At 47.0% G+C, this 22,890-nt stretch overlaps 1 protein-coding gene across 1 annotated transcript in view; it reads right to left on the reverse strand.

Annotated features, from left to right (window-relative positions):
* LOC119962751 (atrial natriuretic peptide receptor 2) overlaps positions 1–22,890 on the reverse strand; it is a 195,123-nt gene that overhangs the window by 71,220 nt on the left and 101,013 nt on the right. Inside the window, exons 12-14 of the mRNA XM_038790768.1 lie at positions 13,252–13,323; positions 11,790–11,949; positions 8,412–8,567 (exon numbers count right to left, since the gene is read on the reverse strand). Coding sequence (XP_038646696.1) covers positions 8,412–8,567; positions 11,790–11,949; positions 13,252–13,323 — 388 coding nt within the window. The remainder of the gene's footprint in view (positions 1–8,411; positions 8,568–11,789; positions 11,950–13,251; positions 13,324–22,890) is intronic.

Genomic DNA, 22,890 nt, shown 5'->3' on the forward strand with positions numbered 1-22,890 from the left:
GAAAAGATGTTGACTATCTACCCTATCTATGCCACTAACCTTGGTGTCATCTGCAAATTTACTAACCATGCCTCCTACATTCTCATCCAATTGGCTACCGCACCCTGGATTCCATGAAATTTAACCTTTTGCAACAACCTACCATGTGGTACCTTGTCAAAGGCCTTGCTAAAGCTTTGACAAAGGTTGCCTTCAGAGATCTATGGACAAACACTCCAAGGTCCCTTTGTTCCTTGGAACTTCCTAGTGTCAGGCCATTCATTAAATACTTCCTTGTCAAATTACTCCTTCCGAAGTGTATCACCTCACACATTTCAGGGTTAAATTCCATCTGCCACTTAGCCGCCCATTTGACCATCCTATCTATATCTTCCTATAACCCAAGATATTCAACCTCACTGTTAACTACCCCGCCAATCTTTGTGTCATCCACAAATTTGTTGATCCTACCCCCCCACATAGTCATCTTTGTCGTTTATATAAATAACAAACAATAGAAGAGCCAGCACAGATCCCTGTGGTATACCATTGGACACTGGTTTCCAGTCACTAAAGCAGCCATCAATCATCACCCTCTGTTTCCTGCAGCTAAGCCAATTTTGAATCCACTTTATCAAGTTACCCTGTATCCCATGTGCATTTGCCTTCTTTATAAGTCTCCCATGTGGGATCTTGTCAAAGGCTTTGCTGAAATCCATGTAAACTACATCAACTCTGGTGACTTCCGGTGGCGTGGGCGAGCAGGGCAGCTGCAGTAAAAAAAGCTCCCGCCGCTGGCCACGATTTGCGGCATCTTCAGGGATTTCCCCGAGTCATCATTCCTCCCCCCCCCCCCCCGCCCCTGACTATCGTCGGCCTTTGGGGCCATCACGGGCAGCTAGTGGGGCCGGTTTAAAAACCAGTGAAGAACCCCGCACGGGTGTCAGGCGGCGGGGGCTGAGGCGCTGGGCCCAGCGCTGCGTGGATTCGGAACAACGGGGGCGGAGCTACAAGGAGGCCAAGGCGGCAGGCCCGTTGACCAGGGCACGATGTAGATGGGGTGTCCCACATCGGATGGCTCCCACCTAGGATGAAGAAAGAAGGCTGAAGTCCTGTCCCAGGGGAGCTCTGGGGGAATGTAGAGGAGAAAGAAGGTTTAAAGAAGTTGGGTGAAAGTTTTTTTTTTCTCCCCATTTAAAAAAAAAATGATTCAGATTGATGGACAGGACACTGAAGGGGAGAGAAGAGAAAAGAAAGAAAAAACAATAAGCCGCTAAAGGATGCGCAGAGCAGCGTCGAAGAAAGGAGGAAACGTGGGTTTGCCACTGAATGAGAGGACGAGCTGACAGGATGGCGGAAGCCGAACTGCAAGGCGGGGCCGCATTACTTACGGTGGAGAAGATGACAGAGGTGATGGCGGTGGAGTTGGAAAAACAGTTTGCGAGGCACATGGAGGCCTTGAGGAAGGAGAATGCAGTCGCATTGAGGTCATTGGTAGAGGAGGCAATCGCCCCAGTGCAGGTAGCGGTGGCAAAGGCAAGGCCGATGTGAGAGAGCAGGACGAAAAGATGAAGGAAGTGGAGGGGGCTGTGTCACGACACAGCGACCAGGTCACCTCGATGGGGGATGAATTGCGAGGGTGGTGGAGGTCAACAGATGACTCCGAGCAAAGCTTGAGGACTTGGAGAACCGCTCAAGGCGGCACAATTTGAGAATTGTGGGCTTTCCCGAAGGGACCAAGGGGGCACTCAATTGTTTCGCGTTGGCCGCTCTAGTCCTCCATGATAGCCGACACGGGGATGAACCCCAGCACATGCTGGCGCTCCCGCGCATGCGCCAACTCGTGTCGGTCGGCAGAGGCCCTTCACCGCCGGTTGGCATGGCGCCAAGCCCCTTTCTTGCCGGCCGGCGCGGTGCAAACCACTCCGGGGCCAGCCTAGTCCCTGAAGGTGCGGAGGATTCCGCACCTTTGGGGCGGCCCGACGTCAGAGTGGTTCACGCCATTCCTCAGTGCCGGGACCCCCCGCCCCGCAGGGTAGGGAGAATCCCGTCTATCATCTCTCCTTACTGCAGCAATTGACTCCTTCAGTAATAATACAATGCCTCCCCTTCCTCTGTCTTGCCTGAAGATTCTATATCGCGGATGTTGAGCTGCCAATCCTGCCTCTCCCTCAACCACGTCGCCATGATGGTTACTATATCACAATCCCATGTGTCAATCCTTGCCCGTAACTCATTCGTTTCACCTGTAATACTCCTGACATTAAAGTAGAGACCACCCAGCATTGTCTTACTCCCTTAAAACCTACTGCCGCTGTATTCCCTCTGACGTGTTTTCTTTTCTGTGTTATGCTGTATCCCTATTCTGCTAACAGTCTGCGTGTCCCCACGCCCCCACAAATGATAGAATCAGGATGATGCTCAGGGAACCAGAGTTTGAATTCCACGATGACAGATGGTAAAACTTGAATTCAATAAAAATCTGTAATTAAAAGTCTAATGATGACCATGAACCATTGTTGATTGTTGTAAATACCCATCTGGTTCACTAATGTCCTTTACGGAAGGAAATCTCCCATCCTTATCTGGTCTGACTTACTTGTGACTCCAGATTCACAGCAATGTGATTGACAGCAAGCACTCAGTTAGGGTTGGGCAATAAATGCGTGCCCAGCCAGTGACACCTACACCCTATAATCAATCATCCTGGATGCCACGTATGTTCTCCATCATGGAGACTAGACAATCGAAGAACTACCAGCATGCAGTGAACTTGCACTCGTAGCAATCCATGGAATCAGTTAGATCAAACAGCAGATCAACATCAGAAAGTACACCTATCTCCTCAGTGTGTAAATTAACATCAAAATATCCAGAATATTTTGGCAGATTTGGCAGTTTCATGGCAGCTTCAATTGGGAAAAGGCAGGAAAGTGGACGTGAGGAATGTCAGATCAATCATGATCCTATTGAATGGTGCAGCAGGCTGAAGGGGCAGAATGCCTACTCTTGTTCCTATTTCTTATGGTCTTATTATACCTCCGGGAGAATACAAGTCAGTCAATTGATCCACTAAGCAAGTATAGGATCTATGTATATTAAAGGTTGAACTAGACAAAATGGAGATGTAAAGAATCATTAGAAGAATGCAAGAGCACACAGACTGCCGCAGTTCAATTACATGCATCATAAAGAAGGACAGATCATTGAGATAATGCCTCAATCTACAACGTTTGAACATAGCTTTGAAACATTGTTCTTACAAAATATACACAGGTGCAAAATTGTTCTCAAAGCTTGATGCCAAGCATGGCTACTGGTCGGTACATCTTGTGAAGAAGTCCCAAGAGCTCACTACATTTTTTACCCTATTCAGGTAATGCTGTTTCCAATGACTTCCTTTTTTGTTGTTAACCAGTATCTCATTCTAGCTGGTTTAGCTCACTGGGCTAAATCGCTGGCTTTTAAAGCAGGCCAGCAGCACGGTTCGATTCCCGTACCAACCTCCCCAGAAAGGTGCCAGAATGTGGCTTTTCATTGTAACTTCATTGAAGCCTACTCGTGACAATAAGCGATTTTCATTTCATTTCATTTTTTTCATTTCATTCAAGCTCACATGAGCTGCATTGTATGCACTATGTCACGATGCATCTGTATCACCAATGACATTGTTGTTGTGGGAAGAACAAAGCAAGAACATGACCACAATCTGCAATTATTGATGCAAACGGCATGTGAGAATAGGTTGGTGTTCAACTGCCTGAACCGTGACATCAGTGTGAACGAGATCAACTTATCAGTTCTATTTATGCCGGTGTTGGCACATATCCTGATTCGGGTAACATAGAGGATATTAAAATCAGATCCATTTCATCTCCTCAGCCACTGTGCAATCATGAATTCAGAGGAGGAGGAGGCCGCTTGGCCCATCATCTCGGCACTGACCCTCCGACAGAGCACCCTAGCTGGACCCAATCACTCATACTATCCTCGTAACCCCACCTAATGCAGCCCTATTGCATCAAGGACCAGACCCTGAAAACACCAAGAACAACATCAAAGAATAATAACCCCAAAGATCACTGTGAGCAATTGAAGAAACCTCCAGACAAGGTTACTATTATAAGATTTAGCTGTACCGGCAGATTGTCACTCATGTCATGGTAACTACATAGGCATCTACATCCCTCCTATAATGAGGCGACCAGAATTGGACACAATATTCCAAGTGTGGTCTAACTAGGGTTTTATAAAGCTGCAGCAAAACCTTGCAGCTCTTAAACTCAATCCCCCTGTTAATGAAAGCCAACACACCATACGCCTTCTTAACAACCCTAGCAACCTGGGTGGCAACTTAGAGGGATCTATATACGTGGACCCCAAGATCCCTCTGTTCCTCCACACTTCCAAGAATCCTGCATTTAACCTGTATTCAGCATTCAAATTCGACCTTCCAAAATGAATCACTTCACATTTATCAAGGTTGAACTTCATCTGCCACTTCTCAGCCCAGCTCTGCATCCTGTCAATGCCCTGTTGTAACCTGCAACGACCGTCAACACTATCTACAACTCCCCCAACCTTTGTATCATTGGCAAACTTACTAACCCACCCTTCCACTTCCTCATTCAAGTCATTTATAAAAACCACAAAGAGCAGAGGCCCCAGAACAGATCCTTGCGGGACACCACTGGTCACCTACTTCCAGGCGGAATACTTTCCATCCACTACCACTCACTGTCTTCTTTCGGCCAGCCAATTCTGTATCCAGACAGCCAAATTTCCCTGTATCCATGCCCCCTAACTTTCTGAATGAGCCTACCATGGGGAACCTTATCAAATGCCTTACTGAAATCCATATACACCACATCCACTGCCTGACCTTCATCAATGCGTCTCGTCGCATCCTCAAAGAATTCAATGAGGCTTGTGAGGCACGACCTGGCCCTCACAAAGCCATGCTGACTATCTTTAATCTAACTATGTTTTTCCAAATAATCATAAATCCTATCTCTCAGAATCCTTTCCAATATTTTGCTCACCACAAATGTAAGACTAATGGGTCTGTAATTCCCAGGGATTTCCCTATTCCCTTTCTTGAATAGAGGAACAACATTCGCCTCCCTCTAATCATCCAGTACTACTCCAGTGGAGAGTGAGGATGCAAAGATCATTGCCAACGGCGCAGCAATCTCCTCCCTCGCTTCCCATAGTGACCTTGGGTATCCCATCAGGCCCAGGGGACTAATCTATCCTGATGCTTTTCAGAATTTTAGCACATCCTACTTCTTAATATCAACCTGATTCACACTGTTCTCATGAGCAACAAGGTCCCTCTCTCTAGTGAATACTGATGCAATATATTCATTTAGGGCCTCCCCCATCTCCTCAGACAAGTTCCCTCCACTATCCCTGATTGGCCCTACTCTCACTCTGATCATCCTCTTATTTCTCACATAAGTGTAGAACGCTTTGGGGTTTCCACAAATCTTTCCCGCCAGGGCTTTTTCATGCCCCCTTCCAGCTCTTTTCAGTCCATTTTTGAGTTCCTTCCTGGTTACCTTGTAACCCTTTAGAGCCGAGTCAGATCCTTGCTTCCTCAACCTTACGCAAGATTCCTTCTTCCTCTTGACTAGAAGCTCCAATCCTCTTGTCATCCAAGGCTCCTGCACCTGACCATTCCTTCCTCGTCTCAGTGGGAGAAAACAATTCAGCACTCGCAGCAAATGCTCCTTAAACAACCCCCACATTAGTGCTGTGCATTTCCCCAAAAACAATTGTTCCCACTTTATGCTCCTCAGCATCTGTCTAATAGCAGTATAATTTCCCCTCCCCCAATTAAATACCTTCCCATACTGTCTGTTCCTATTCCTCTCCATGACTATAGTAAAGGTCAAGGAGTTGTGGTCACTGTCACCGAAATTCTCCCCCACCGAGACATCTGGCACCTGGCCTGGTTTGTTGCCGAGCACCAAGCCCAATATGGCCTCCCCCCTAGTCGGCCTATCTACATATTGAGTCAGGAATCCTGTTCACACCTGACAAAATCTGCTCCATCCAAAACATTTACACTAAGGAGGTTCCAGTCAATATTAGGGAAGTTGAAGTCATCCATGACAACAACTCTGTTACTTCTGTACTTTTCCAAGATCTGCCGCTATCTGTTCCTCTATCTCTCTGCTGCTATTGGGGGGCTAATAGAAAACTCCCAATAACGTGACTGCTCCTTTCTTGTTTCTACTTCCACCCATATTGACTCAGTAGACAAACCCTCCTCAACTACCTCCTTTTCTGCAGCTGTGGTGCACTCCCTATTAACAGTGCCACTCCCCCTCCTCTTTTACCTCCCTCCCTATTTTTCTGAAAACATCTAAACCCCGGAACAACCATTCCTGCCCCTGTGAAATCCATGTCTCCGTAATGGCCACAACATCGTAGTTCCAAGCACTGATTCATGCTCTAAATTCATCTCCGTTATTCCTGACACTCCTTGCATTGAAACACACACTTTAACCAAATCCACTGAGTGCAACTTTGCCCTATCAACTGTCTATCCTTCCTCACAGACTTACTGCATACTCTATCTGCCTATTCAAGAGCTACCCTATCCTTTGATCCATAGCTCTAGTTCCCATCCCCCTGCCAAACCAGTTTAGACCCTCCCAAAGAGCACGAGCAAACCTCCCACCCAGGATATTGGTGCCCCTCCAGTTTAGGTGCAATCAATCCTTCATGTAGAGGTCCCACCTTCCCCAGAAGATATCCCATTGTTCCACATATCTGAAGCCTTCCCTCCTACACCAGCCCTGTAGCCACGGGTTCAGCTACTCTCACTCTCTGTTCCTTGCCTCACTTGCACGTGGCACCGGTAGCAATCCTGAGATCTTTATTCTGCTTGTCCTGCTCTTTAGCTTCCAACCTAACTCCCTAATATCACTTTTTAGATCCTCATCCCTTTTCTTAGCTATGTTGTTGGTTCCTATGTGCACCATGACTTCTGGTTGCTCCCCCTCCACCTTAAGAATCCTGTAGACTCGATCCAAGACATCCCTGGCCCTGGCACCCGGGAGGGAACATACCTTCCGTGAGTCTCGTTCGCAACCACAAAATCTCCTATCCATTCCCCCACTGAGTCTCCTATCACTATTGCTTTTCTATTCTCCCCCCCCCCCCTTTCCCTTCTGAGCCACAGAGCCAGGCTCAGTACCAGAGACTTGGCCGCTAGGGCCTTCCCCCGCTAGGTCATCCCCCTCAACAGCATCTAAAACGGTATACTTGTTTTGAAGGGGAACGGCCACGAGGGATCCCTACACTGTCTGCCCGTTGGTTTTCCTTCCCCTGACTGTCACCCAGCTATTCTTGTCATGTACCTTGGGTGTGGCTTCCTCCCTGTAACTCTTCTCTATCACTCCTCTGCCTCCCGGATGATCCGAAGTTCATCCAGCTCTAGCTCCAGTTCCCTAACGCGTTCTCTGAGGAGCTGGAGTTGGGTGCACCTCCCGCAAGCGTAATCAATGGGGACACCGGCGGTATCCCTCACCACCCACATCCTACAGGAGGAGCACGCAACTGCCCTAGCCTCCATCCCCTCTGATCTTACAGAATGTACCAGCCTGTGAACCAACTGGAACTCCGCCCTCCAACTGTGCTCCCAGTCAGCTGCACTCTCTGTAAACTCCCGGCTCCCTTCACACTCTTTGAGGAAGTGTAGGAAACAAAATGAAAGGAGCATCTTGTTCCCTCCTCACCTAACTCCCTCAGTCACCAAACTCTCACTATAGCACTCAAATGCACCCAAATTCAGCACTCAGTGCAAACAAAAATAATAAACAAATTCATTGGAATATAACTAAATGTCATTATAACTCTAATTTGTTCTTTTACATAGAACCCATTACGGAAGAAAACAAACTGACTGGCCAGTGTATCATGTGGGGCTGGTGTGACATTGCAGTAGGACCTGCTTTACAGTTTCAAATAAAAGTTAAAATTTCTCTCTTGAATGCAGTCTTACATTGTTATATCTAAAGAGATGCCTGGAGCCCTTTTATAACTGATCAAAGTGGCCATTCTTCATCACTGACTCCAGATAGTAAATGGCAATAGGCTAATTATTTTTAGCTCAGCTTCGTCTGACCTCCCCCTCAGCCAACCTCCAGACCTAAACTTCCAACAGGAACTGCTAGATAACTCTCATCAGCTTCAACTTTGGCTGTCATTTCTCTTCCTAAGCAAATGTGCTGAGGCTAAAGATACCATCCCAATCGCTTCATTAACCGAGTATGGGCGAGGGAATGATGTTGCTATTTGCATCCTTTGTACTGGGTGCCATGCCATGTAACATATTTACCCACAGGTCTTCCAGAGGGCCAACAGACAAGATTTGATTGCTCTGCTGGATACAATAATGAATGAATAGGGAAGAAAAATACCTTTTGGACTGAGATCCATTCCTTCTATATAAAATGAACCATTTCTTAAGGCGATCTCTTGAAGAATGATGCCAAAACTGTATACATCTCCTTTCTGGGTACCTTGAGGAGGTGCTCGTCCCAATCTTAATAATTCTGGAGCCGTCCAAAGTTTTTCTATTCCAAAGATAAAGCACACACTTAATTTTTCATTCTACTGCAGTTATACGTAAAAATGTATGGCCTACACACCTGATAAAAACAATCAATGCTCTCATGTGTGAAGGTCCACAGCATAAGTTATGTCTCATGCCAGTGCCTGTTATAAAATAGGCAAACTGCATTTGTAAAATAACAGAGGTGCTGATATCTGAGAACATGGAAAGTCATGCTACTGGTCAATTTCATTTGTTCTGTGAGCTCAGGTGGCTATTTTTATTGTACAAAAGAAGCACCTGTCTCCTTTAAATACAATTCCTATATGATAACTGCTACACATGTACCTCAGGTTGTGACTTCACAGGCAATCCTTACCTCACAATCTGTGTGTAACAAATGCAAGAGCAGCTCATGGGAATCACGATCGTGATCAAGAAACCTTTGATATCCACTGGATTGGAAACATATTCTGCATCCTAAATGTTTTGGGAGTTGATGCGATGGCGGGAGGAACCCAGAAGTGAAGGAGGAGGCAGAGGCTGGTGGTGAATGAAGGGATAGGGCAGTGGTTGAAGGACTTCATAGCTCAAATATAATGCACACTTTAACAGCTAGTTATGGTGTGGTTACACACAAGGGTGTGGTTACCCATGGTGTCAGCAGCTACATGAGGACAATCATCCAGTATCACAATGTAAATTTGGGGATTCGTGAATGAAAAAAATAAGGAGAGTTTTATTTATTTGTGCTCCTGATGTTGAGCTTAGATTTGGGCATACAATATCTGGTTTTTCATCTACTCCTGATATGCAGTGATTAGATAGAACAGTACAGCACAGAACAGGCCCTCCGGCCCTCGATGTTGTGCCGAGCAATGATCACCCTACTCAAACCCACGTATCCACCCTATACCCGTAACCCAGCAACCCCCCCCCTTAACCTTACTTTTTAGGACACTACGGGCAATTTAGCATGGCCAATCCACCTAACCCGCACATCTTTGGACTGTGGGAGGAAACCGGAGCACCCGGAGGAAACCCACGCACACACGGGGAGGACGTGCAGACTCCGCACAGACAGTGACCCAGCCGGGAATCGAACCTGGGACCCTGGAGCTGTGAAGCATTTATGCTAACCACCATGCTACCGTGCTGCCCACTACCGTGATTCTATGGTCCAAATCCGAAAAGAATTAGATATCATTAGGCTGCTCCAAGCCAACTAACCTCTAGCCGTGTTGAGTGCCAGATATGTCAAGGCACATTTCCCTCCAGCTGGCAATGTGAGTCAGAAAGGTGATCTAAGTTCAGAGAAACCTCTCTTAAATATGCACTGACTTTTTAGTTTACATTAATGACCACAGGAAAATATACCCTCATTTAACTTGTTTAACCTTTTTGGTCAGGGATATGGCATGAAGTGTGAGAAATAATAAAGAAGAACGTGTCGGAAAATATTAAGATCTACCAAAACCAAAAATGCACCTGATGTTTAACCTAAACAACTTCTGTTATTTGTTTTTTTCCATTACAGTGTTCCCACTGCAGAATTCTATTGCAGAATTCTAAAATAGCTCAACTCACAGCGCTGTGCCTGCTGTTTAATTTGACAAGTTTTGAATCATGCTCTATTTTATAGTTCTTGAGTCTTTGGTATATGAGAACACCAACAGTAATTTTTAATTTCACAAATTCTCAACCAGTAAAGTTTTCAAATTCCTTTGCCTTCCTTGATTGACAAATCATGGGGGGGGATTCTCCGTTGCCCGACGCCGATATTGTAATCAACATGCAGGTAGAGAATCTCTGTTTACGGCCAAATTGACCTGTTTCGGATACTCCAAAACGGTGTCATTGAGGAGTATGCCACACACCATTGGGACGGCCTCAGGAAGTTACCTGAAGGCCCTCCCCTGATGTTCCGCCCCCAATGGGCTGGGTTCCCGACGGTGCGGGGTACCTGTGCTCTCAGTTTTCGTGAATCTGGCGTGGCTGTGTCCAGCACCGCCACAGTAGTGGGGGAGCCATGATGCTCACTGGGAGGGCTTCGGTGAAGGCTGGAGGGACTGGTGGGGGGTGGCCCGGTGGTGGAGATGGGGTGTCCAGAGCGGCACTATCCGGCAGGTCGAGTCCGTGCGTGGCCAGCACCATGTTGTACGGCACAACAGCTATAGGTAGCCGCCATTCGCATGCATGGCCACGGACCCGCCAATTCTCCAGGCATTCATATTGGGAAGGCCTTACATTTTAAGTGGTGCAGCTGCTGGCCCCTCACCTCTGGGTGCATCGGTGCGGGGGCGGCGCCAACATTTTGTCGTAAAATCAGACACTTCCTCTGGACAAAGCCTCAAAATCAGAGAAACCCCATATTTCCTAACTTTCCCTGAGACTCCCCACTAAATCCCACCAAATCATGCACCATAGAGTCATCGAGATCTACAGCACAAAAAAAGGCCCTTCAGCTCATTGCATATTAGCAGGTCACAAACAGCTATCAAAGTATTCAAATCCCATTTTCCAAAGCTTGGCCTTGTATGCCTTGGCATCACAAGTGGACATCTAAATACTTCTGAAATGCTGTGAAGGTCTCTGCTTCCACCACCCTTTCAGGCAGTGAAATCCAGACTCCCACCCTCTGGGTGAATAGGTTTTTCCTCACATCCCCTCTAAACCTCCCATCCCTTATCTTAAATCTATGCCCCCTGGTCACTGATGCCTCCAGTAAGGGGAAAAGTTTTTTCCTGTCTATCTATGTCCCTCATAATTTTATACATCTCAATCATTCCCCCGCTCAGTCTCTTCTGCTTCAAGGAAAACTCCATCTTTTAATAATTGAGTAGTCTGACAAGTATTTCCATCCACTGCCAATTCTTTTGTCTTTGGGGTCTGTGGGTCACAATCTATAGGTGATTCACTCAATTACTTCCTCTTTCTCTTTGTGTGAGAATGCTTGTGTACACAGCTGTTTAGTGCACATATGTAGGAAGGTATGGAAATGTTTGTGTGACCATCTGCATGTGTGCATGCATGTAGCAGTGTGTAGTTACCGATGCGGTTGTGTGTATAAAAGTGAGGGAGGCTCGAGCTGAATTCCTGACTGGTTTTCAGAATACTCATTTTCACCACCTCCATTATTTTGGACATTGCCCCGTAAATTTTAGACGAATGAAAAGCTAAATTTTTCAACTGAAGATTCCAACACAATGTCTAAATTGATCACATGACACACATCTAAACTTACTTGCATAGAGCGCATACGAATCTTCATTATCACACGATGAACGGAAACTTGTCAAACCATAATCTGTGATTTTCAACACAAAACGACTGTCAACAACACAATTGGATGATTTAAGATTTCCATGTGACCCAATTATGCTGTTATGTAGAAATACCATTCCCTGCAAGGCAAAAGAGATCAGCTTAACAAACCGTTTTGATCTCATCTGAACTTCTCCTCATCAATTTTGACTTGACAATCCCCAGAAAATGAATAACAACAGCACAGAGTAGCCACTTTGTTAGATTAATATTTTGACCCACAGGGAGCTGGGGGTCCGGGATCAAGTGGCAGACCCACGGTTTATGTGTTTCCCCTCACTCTGTGTTGTTTTAATTACACAATGCACATGGGATTCTCCATCCGTTCTCACCGGTGGGATTCCGGAGGCAATAAATGGGAATTTCGGCTCGGCAGCGAATTCTCCCTTCTCGCGAGCAGCGGTAGTGGGACGCACTGGGATCGGAGAATCCTGGCTGTGATGTTCCTGATAGCTTCACTCCCAAACGGCAGTGTGATCAATAGACTTGGCCTTCCAATTAGGCAGGGAATGTTGAATGAGATGTGACAGAGCTGATGGATATGATTTCCAATTCCACAACTGTTTGGGGTGGGAGGGGAGAGGGGAGTGTTTGATCCCGCTGGGGCAGGGAGTCTGATCTGCAATGGGGGGAGTTGGCCATTGATCTTGCAATGTTAAAGGGAAGTACTCCTGCTCCTCCTAGCCACGAAGGAGTGAACCACAAGGAAGTCCTCATCTTAGAATCATAGATTCCCTACAGTGCAGAAGGATGCCATTTAGCCCATCAAGTTTGCGCTGAACCTCTGAAAGAGCACCCCATCCAGACCCACACCCCCACGCTATCCCCATAACCCCACCCAAACTTTCTGGACACTAAATGGCCTCCTTTTGCACTGTAGGGATTCTATAATTCTATGATTCAAAGAGTCTGCTGTGCCTTGGCTAATATTCGCTCAATCAACATTTCGAAAACAGTTATCTGGCCAATATTAAATTGCTGTCTGGAAGAACATGTTGTGAGCAAAATGGGTGCCATGTGTCCTAGATAACAAGTCACCACTCTTCAGAAATATTCTTTGGCTGTAAAGGGCTTTGGAATGTCCAGAGGTCATCAGAGGTTCATTACAGATGCAAATTGGCTTCTTTCGAATTCTTTTAATATCCAAATGTACTAATGTCTTGGTTGGTTGTACTAAAATACTGATACTTCCAGGAACCATTGGCTCCCATTATATTGTCTTTCCCAACATTTTATTCAGCTTTTTGTTTTACCTAGCGAAGTTCTCTTGCAATACCAAAGTAGGCTGTTGGAATACCCTTTACTAATAACATTTTAAGAATACATTTCATAGTTTAATTAAATTATATTTCAATATCTCTCTTGCTCTTGATGCATCTTACCTTCACAATGTCATTAATCAGTGAATAGCGGAATACCCAGTCAAGGTTAATATTTTCATTTTCAAGTATATCCTGAAAAGACCAAAACAGAAGCTATTTAAAATAAACTTACCCTTCCCTTCCAATACACAGTAAATGTGCAATGAGTACATATTTCAGTTGCGGAATTCTTAAATATTTTCCATACCGACAGTGAGATAAATTAATTCTGGAAGATTTCCTTACAATTGACATGCCTTCTTCAAAACAAAAGGTCTGAGAGATAGTGTAAACCTTTAAACTGCCTTTGCTGGCATCTGAACTCTCCTAATGGTCAACGTTCACCATCCAATCCCCAGATTGGAAATCAGCAACAGCATTGACTAAGTAAACTCCAGCAAGAGGGAGTGGGGGAGCGATTTCACTGGGCTTTGTTAAATTGTGTGAAATGATAACCGTATCTAAAAGCCATCAATGCAATTTTTAATACTCATGGACATTCAGCACCCTGATTTTGTATTCAGTAAAATAAATTTCTCCTTGTCTTTTTTTAGACCACTCATAGGAACACAGATAATGCATTCCTGGAACCTGGATGATTTACAACTGAAGCACAACTGAGCAGCCAATCAGAAAAAGAGGCAAAAGCAGAATCACTTATTAAGCCCTTAGGTGCCATGTAAGCACTATAGATAACACTCACTGTGGAAACAGTTGAGTGCAGAAATTGAAGGGAGCAAGGTAAAGAAAAATCTTATTTACTGATGAGGTCCTTTTAATTATCATGGGTCCTCTAAGTGAATGGAGAAGTTCCCTCTGCAGGTTAGAAAAGCAACCCACCACTAAACAGATTGCCCAGCAGGAATAAGGAGCAATTACATCGGGGTCAGCATAATCGCCGCACCTGCTGGTTTGGAACAACGTATAAAAGAAGATGCCAGATTTGATAAAGTGTCAATTTCAGCAAGCAGAGGCATTGCCAGTTATATTGCTATTCTGCAAATGGATATGACTGCCAATTATTTTATATTGTTATATATGGGTGACATTGATCTTTTCTAAGAGGATTTCGAACGGCAAAAATGTTTCTAACCTTGATTTAGCCAATACCTTGCGCTAAATTAACATAAGTGAGACAGACTGAAGACATTTAAAAACCATTACATCAGCCTAGAATAGGTAAATGTGCTTACTGGAAAGCTGACAAAGACTGTTCATGAGCAACTACGCAAAAAAAAAGCAAATCCTTTGTTTTAGTCCTTAGTTAGCAACCTATTTCTCATCTGTTTCATAACCAAATTTCATCCTTTACTTTGCAGAAGGAGATGGCCATAAATGGATGAGTGCCAGTGTGCAAGGACACCCGAGGCATGAAACCTATAATTCCTTGTGAAGGCCAAAAGCTAGGAGACCATACAGAAAGGTGGTCATTCTCCAGCTTAGGGGCCACATGCAGCCCATCTGGGTTCTGAGTGTGGCCCACGTGACATTCTGTTGACCGTTGCCACATTCCGCTGATTTCTGCCCACGTAATTGTTTTCCGACCGGTATAACTGAAGTGATACACACATAAAGCAGGGGCACATGAAATGAGGTGCATGCTGATTGCACATAACATTGACTGTACTGCACTCCCTCTTAGTCGAAAGTGTAAATACTTATTTTGTTTTTAACATTTGACATTGCTGACAGTCCTATTAATATGTAAAATTATCAAGCATTTACTATAATTTATTCTGAAATATTCTGTGCCTATTCAATGTATTCAATCTTGAACATGGGGTCATCGTTTGTGAACGTGCCTGATTTCAATCTTGCGACCCATTGAGATGAAGAAGGGCCACTCATGTGCCCAATCACCAGCCTAGGTTGCCCATCACTGCCATACAGAAATATATCACAACATTCATGCACTGTGTACAGTAATCATTGTTCGTTTTACTGGGTGGCGCAGTAGCACAGTGGTTAGCACAGTTGCTTCACAGCCCCAGGATCCCAGGTTCAATTCTCAGCTTGGGTTACTGTCTGTGCGGAGTCTGCATGGGTTTCCACCGGGTGCTCCGGTTTCCTCCCACAGTCCAAAGATGTGCAGGTTAGGTGGATTGGCCATGCTAAATTGCCCTTAGGTTAGGTGGGGTTGCTGGGTTACGGGATGAGGTGGAGATGTGGGCTTAAGTAGGTTGCACTTTGCAAGAGCCGGTGCAGACCCGATGGGCCAAATGGCCTCTTTCTGCAGTGTAAATTCTATGATTCTATGAAACTTGCTTCATATTTCAGTTGCCATCAAACATGGATGGATTTGTTTATTGTCACGTGTACCGAGGTACAGTGAAAAGCATTTTTCTGCGAGCAGCTCAAACAGATCATTAAGTACATGAAAATAAAATAAAATAAAAACAGAATACGTAATAGGCCAATACAAGGTGTACAACGTAAATACAAACTACCGGCATCAGATGAAGCATACAGGAGTGTAGTATTAATCAGGCCAGTCCAAAAGAGGGTTATTTAGGAGTCTGGTAACAGCGGGGAAGAAGCTGTTTTTGAATCTGTTTGTGCATGTTCTCAGACTTTTGTACCTTCAATCCGATGGAAGAAGTTGAAAGACTGAGTAAGCCGGGTGGGAAGGGTCTTTGATTATGAGAGGGGTCTTTGACTTTACATTCCCCGCTGGTTCACTGTCTGTGCGGAGTCTGCACGTTCTTCCCGCGTCTGTGTGGGTTTCCTCCGGGTGCTCCGGTTTCCTCCCACAGTCCAAAGACGAGCAGGTTAGGTGGATTGGCCATTCTAAATTGCCCTTAGTGACCAAAAGGTTAGGCAGGGTTATTGGGTTGAGGGGATGGGGGGAAGTGAGGGCTTAAGTGGGTCGGTGCAGACTCGATGGGCCGAATGGCCTCCTTCTGCACTGTATGTTCTATGCCTATGTCTACATTAGCAAATTGTGACACAATTTCCTCATAAATAGGAAACTTGATTTTCTTCAAATAACTAGATTCAGGCATGTTCACTAACAACGGGTCCCAATCAAATTTGTAATCCATCATTATTTTTGTCAGCTATGTCAATTAATTCATCCAGAGTACAGGTATATAATTCCTCCATTATATCGTTTCATTTTATTGTTCTCCTCCAAAAGTGCTTTTATTTCTCCACCATTGGTGTTATGTCAACAACTCAGTTCTTGAAATGAATCCATTAATTCATGTACAAGCTCCCGACCCATGTTCTATAAATCTTGTGTATTATATATGCTTTCTTTGAAACTAAAATGCATTTTCACCAGCACCCAGAGAAGGAACCTTTTGGCACTGCGACAGATGTCCTTGTATTCAGTGTCGTTGCCAATGAAGCTGTAAACACACATCCTTCTACTTAAATAAAAGTGAAATACTGCAGATGCTAGAATCCGAAACAAAAGGCGCGATCTATCGGCTGCATCACATTCCTGTTCGAAGAAGCCACCCATAGGCTTCCCAGCAGCCAGTACGCCTTGCAAGATCTACCCAGATCTCGCGAGGCGTCCCGATCAGGATCCTGCCCACAATGGCCATGACCAAGCCTCACAAGCTTAAGTTGTTTTTAAACCTACTTTGGCATGCTGACCTGGGATCTATAGGCCTCCGCAGGGAGTCCCCAGCTGGGCGCTGTTCAGTACTGGTCTGCACAAATGTGGACCAGGCGGAACGGCTCCCAGAGGACCTCCCAAGCAATCGGAGGCTCCTAGGTGGTCAGGGACTGTGCAGGGCCAAATGGCCCTTCCCCTGGAACACAGGAACCTTGGCACTGCCGGACTAGCTCCTTGGCACTGCTACCCTGGCACTGGCAAAGTGCCTGGGTGGCACTGCAAAGCCTGCAGGAGCACTGCCAGGGTTCCAGGTTGGCAGTGCCAGGGAACCTGGGTGCCAGGGTGGCACTGCCAAGAGTTAAGGCCTGGGGGAACCATGGCCATGAAAGGAGGGTGGAAGGGGGGTATAAAGGGTGGGGGGAGGTGAAGGGGTGATTCTGGAAGGGGCATGGTACGAAAGAGGGCGTGGAAAGGCCTGAAAAAGGGGGGTTCTCAGGAAAGCACCATTCAGTGCTGGTCTCCAAAAAAGGGAATCAGTCAGAACGGCACTCGTAGGGGTCCCCCAAGTGAATGGAGGCCCCCAGGTACTTGCCCTCTGGGCAAGGTGGCACCCTGGCACTGCTAGTGCCACCCAGGCACCTTGGCACTGTCAGCCTTGTACTTGGGCAGTGCCAGCCACCCAGGTGGCTCTGTCAACTGGCAGGTGACTGCCAAGGTGCCAGACTGGCACTGCCAAGGTGTCAAGCTGGCATTTTTCACGCAACAGTGATCAGACCCAGGGGTGGATGTGAAGAGGGCTGAAGATCCCATTATTAGTGAGTTTGGGCTGGGGGAAGGGTTTGGGGTTGTGTCAGTCGGTCGAGAGATCGGGATGCCATCCCTTCACTGAGGAGTTCTGGTGAGCGGAACTCCTCAGTGCAGAAAACAGGACTAAGTGCGATGTCAGCTTTGCGTTCCCCGGTGTGGCCTCCTATTCTACCCGAATGGCCATTCGATAGCTAAAGCCAGCAAACCTGGCAGCACCTGTTACGAGGGAAAACACCTGACAAATGCTGCCAGAACGCCTGAGTTTTTCCAGCATTCTCTGTTTATGTTCCTTCCATTGAATATCTGTTCCCAGTATTCCAGCATTTATTTTAACATCTTGCAATTTAGGTCTATTGAGCAACATAATATTTACTCCAATTTGTTGCTGAACTATGGTGGAAGCTGCATTTGTCCATGTAAACAGGGTTTCCGTTAAAAACTCAGGTAGAGTATGAAAGTGGAGCAAAAACATCCTAGAGGAGCGTCTTGGGGTGAGATTCTTTGGAAACCAGTGGGGCGGGCAACGCCGGTGCAAAGGAGTGGCGTGAACCACTCCGGCGTCGGGCCTCCCCGAAGGTGCGGAATCCTCCGCCTGCCAGCGTGAGTTGGCGCATGCGCGGGAGCGCCAGCATGTGCTGGCGTCATCCCAGCGCATGCGCAGGGGGGGGGGGGTTCATCTCCGCACCGGCCATCACGGACCATTACACCAGCCGGCATGGAGGAATAGAGTGCCCCCACGGCACAGGCTCACCCGCGGATCTGTCCCAACATATGACGGTGGGACCGGCCAAAAACGGGTGGCCACTCAGCCCATCGCGGGCCGGAGAATAGTTGGGGGGGGGTGCTGGTCCGCTGCCAACGTCCATCGACCGGCAAGGCGCAATTCCCACCAAATCCCCACGCTGGAAAATTCCACACCCTGGCAATTCTCCGACCCGGCGGGGGGGGTTGGAGAATCCCGCCCTTGGTCTTTGTTCTTCTCTTTTTAGATTGAAACTGCATTAATTATGAAGTATAAAAGTGCATTACTTTTAATGTAAAAATTCTCAATTTTCCAGGAATCAGGCCTCCAAATGTCCATAGAATTGCACTAGCATCTTTGTGCCCTTCAGAATTTGTGTTTCATCCTTGGATTTTCATGTATCCATAACACACACACACATCTGGTTTTATTCCTGGACTGTTCCAGACAGTCTTCTTCAGCTGACACCTGGCATGAAGTAGATGCTGAGCCTTTTAAGGACACCAAAATGTTTCTCAGCAAGGATAACCCACCTCAGAGAGAATTGATTACCTTTTGAAACCTACACTGTTGTCCAGTTGGGGTACAGAACAAAAATAGATTTGGATTTATTTGACTGTCCTAATAGAGGCCTCTCCATCACCTATCAGGACAATATGATACACATGCATTTTTCTGGTTGGTTTCGTGGCTGCTGCCTCTGCTGTGTTCATATGGGGAATGGAAATACTCCAATTCACACAATGTGGCATCGGGTCAAATATTTGCTTGAAGGTGAATGAAAATCTCAGTCCATTGCACTTCCACTTGTGAAGTAGCAACTCTGCAAGCTTGAGGTCAATGATTTTCTTTGCATTCAGTGATGGACTCAAGATAGGCGTGGCAGGAACTGACCTATTGGGCTGATTTTGCTGCCTCACTGGGGTTCAGTAAGAGGCTGGTTTAGCACAGGGCTAAATCGCTGGCTTTGAAAGCAGACCAAGGCAGGCCAGCAGCACGGTTCAATTCCCGTATCAGCCTCCCCGAACAGGCAGCGGAATGTGGCGAATCGGGGCTTTTCACAGTAACTTCGGGCCCAATTCTCCAACCACATGCCGGGTGGGAGAATCGCGGGAATGCCGGGCGAATCACGCCACGCCACCCTGGCACCCGCATGCGATTCTCCCACCCCCCTCACAACGGCGTGTCGCGTTTTGCGACAGGCCGCTCAGAGAATCGCCGCTCCGGTCGAGCGGCGATTCTCCAGCCTGGATGGGCCGAGCGGCCTGCCTAATATGACCGGTTCACGCCGGCGCCAACCACACCTGGTCGCTGCCGGCGTGAACAGCGCGCGACCGCTGCGTGTGGGGCCTGTGAGGGGCGGAGGGAGAATCGAGCACCAGAGGGGTGCTCAGGAGGAGTCTGGCCCGCGATCGGTGCCCATCGATCGTCGGGCCGGCATCTCTGAAAGACACACTCTTTTCCCTCCACTGCCCCGCAAGATCACTCCGACATGTCGTGCGGGGCAGCGAAGGGGAAGACGGCAACCGCGCATGCGTGGGTGACGTCATTTAGGCGCCGCCGGCTGCGTCAATCAGGCGGCGCCGCTTTCACGCAAGCGTCAAGGACCGGCGCCCGAGAATGACGCGCCGCCGCTCCTAGCCCCCTGGGGGTGGGAGAATAGGGGGCGAGGAGCGGCTTCCGACGCCGGAGTGAAACACTTCGGGTTTCACTCTGGCGTCGGCACTTTGTCTCCCTTTGGGAGAATCTCGGCCTTCAATTTTTTAAGCCTACTTGTGACAATAATCGATTTTCATTAATTTTTTCAATCAGGGCCAGGTAGGGCTGGAAATTAGTCCCGTCAGCCAGCGTTCTGTTTCCCTGGCTCCATCCCATCTCTGAGTCATTCTTCCAGAGGTGGGATCAGGCCTGACAGGAATACCAGCCACAAGCAAGGTGCCGGTTAAACTCATTAAGGGCCTAATTAAATCCAATTACTGGATCCTGACTGGAATTTTTCAGTTCGACTCGATGGTCCTTAACCAATGGGTGCTGGTTGTAGATGCCGAGTGGTGAACACCTGCTGGCAGGACGATTTGGCAGGGAGGGATTAACAGTACTCCAGGCAAGCCTGGAACTCTCCCTGCCTGGGTGCCCTGTACTGGCACTTCCACACTCCTTCACACCTGCACAGTGGTAGCCTGGCTGCTGAACTGCTCTCTTGATTAAAAATCCTAAGGTTTCAAATGAAGTCTCCTCTATGATGAAGTGTCCTTTCTCTTAATTACCTTTCATTACGGCCTGTTTTTCATTCTCAAGCTGGAAGACCTCTGATTGCTCCTCTAGCTTTGCAAGCCCGCTCATTGCCCTTACTTAGGCATAGTACCTGACTTCATGCCAATTAACTGAGTTCTCCCTGTGACAATCATTATGAGTGATTGATTCCCCTGAAAGTGGGTTGGCGGGGGTGCATCCGTGACCCAGAAAAATAAACAACTTCTGTTTCCTGTCCCCAGAGATAAAACCCAGTTCCTTGTCTGGACACCCGTATTGTCTTGCTAACTTTCTTCGAGTCAAACCTCAAATAATCAACTTGCGTTACACCATCATTGTAACAACTCCCCGTCAACAGAGAAAAAGACATGTCCCAAGACATTTCACAGAATAATAGGGAACACAATAAATGCTAAATCAAGAAGGAGATATTAGAAGGCAGGATCAAAAGCCTGGTCAAAGAAATGGTTTTAAGGAGGAGAGGGAAGTTGAAAGATGAAATCACTTACTAAGGGACTCCCACATAATACTGCCCAGGCAACTGAAGGTATGGTAGCACAGTGGTTAGCACTGTTGTTTCACAGCGCCAGGGACCTGGGATCATTGCCGGCTTGGATCACTGCTTGTGCGGGGTCTGCATGTTCACCCTTTGCCTGCGTGGGTTTCCTCCTGGTACTCATTTTCTCCCACAGTCCAAAGATATGCAGGGTTGGTGGATTGGACATGCTAAATTGTCCTTAGTGCCCAACATAGTTAGTTGGGGTTACAGGGATAGAGTGGGGGTGTGGGCTCAGGCTGAGTGCTCTTTCCAAGGGCCGGTGGTCTCGAGGCCGAATGCACTGTAAATTCTATGATTCACACATGTCAAATAGTGGAGAAATTGAATTGGGCATGTACAAGAAGCCAAAATCATAGCAACAAAGTAGGAAGGGATTGTTGAACTGGATTAGGTTACAGACGTATGAATAGATGAGGCGACTAAAGGACTTAAATGCAGGGCTGCAATATCGGGACCTGGGAGCCAATGTAGATCAGTAAATACAAGCAATATGAATGAATAAAACTTTGTCGCAATAAGAATATGATCAGTAGAGATTTAGATGAGCTGAGCTTTATGGATGGTGGATTGCAGAAGGTGGACAGGGCAGCATTGAATTCGATGAAATTTCCTGAATCTGAAATGTTAATTCTTGTCTCTCTCTCCATGATTGCTGCCGGACCTGCTGAGTATTTCCTGTGTTCTCTCTTTTAATTTGAAATTAAGGAGTTTGGAGTTGACAAAGGTATGGGTGGCGCTTTCAACAGCAGATGGCCTGAGGTGAGGAATATCAAGGAGGTGGAAATAGGCCAATCTGCAGTAGAAACTTGGCTTATACCAAATAGGATGCTAAGGGTGTGAACAGTGGGTTTTAGCCTGAGACAGTGTCTGAAAGTGGATGGAATTAGTGGAAAAGTTTAGAGTTTGTGGTTAGTACCACAATATAATGCTTCCCAGTGGAGTCTTCCCACCTCTTCCATATGGAAAATTGGGGTGCGATTCAACTGAAAAGTGTCATTTGTGGCAGGTTTTGCTAGGGGATACCTGACGGCTCTGCCAGCAAGTTTCCCACTGCTACCTAACGACACATCACTTTTTGGGCCCTGGGGAGTTTCTCACTGATTTAGCCCACACTTTGGGTGCGATTTAACGGAACCGTTTTGAGGTGTGGTAGCGAGGGGGGACTACCGCAAGCTTCCCGACAATCAGCCCGTAAAGGCCATCACCGCAATAAAATGTTAATTGGTCCACTGAACGAGGCCCCACGGGATTCTTAAGCAAACCATGGTCCTGCCGGCTGATTCGCCAGGACCCCGTTCACCAGCCTCTCGCTTACAAGGGAGTGCAACACTTAAACTGATCCTGCACAGCCAACACCACTCAGCTTGCATCCATGCTGCCGAGACGACCAGCTCCATGATTCGGCGATGCTGACCTGCCTAGAAGCAGTAGAGGTCAGACGGGATGCCCTGTTCCCCTGAGCGTCTAACTGAAGCTACAGTGCTGGCTGGGATGAGGCGGCAAAGGCTGTCAGCTCGGGGAGCATGACCAGCCCATCCGGGGTGGCCTCCCCCACCCTGCCGCCACCCAAGGGAAGGCCTCGGAGGAGTGCTCTGAGGATGCCACCATTATTTTTTAAATAATCTTTATCGTCACAAGTAGACTTACATTAACACTGCAATAAAGTCACCGTGAAAATCCCCTAGTTGCCACCTTCCGGCACCTGTTCGGGTACACAGAGGGAGAATTCAGAAT

Source organism: Scyliorhinus canicula, chromosome 3, assembly GCF_902713615.1.
Source record: "Scyliorhinus canicula chromosome 3, sScyCan1.1, whole genome shotgun sequence".
Taxonomy (NCBI): domain Eukaryota; kingdom Metazoa; phylum Chordata; class Chondrichthyes; order Carcharhiniformes; family Scyliorhinidae; genus Scyliorhinus; species Scyliorhinus canicula.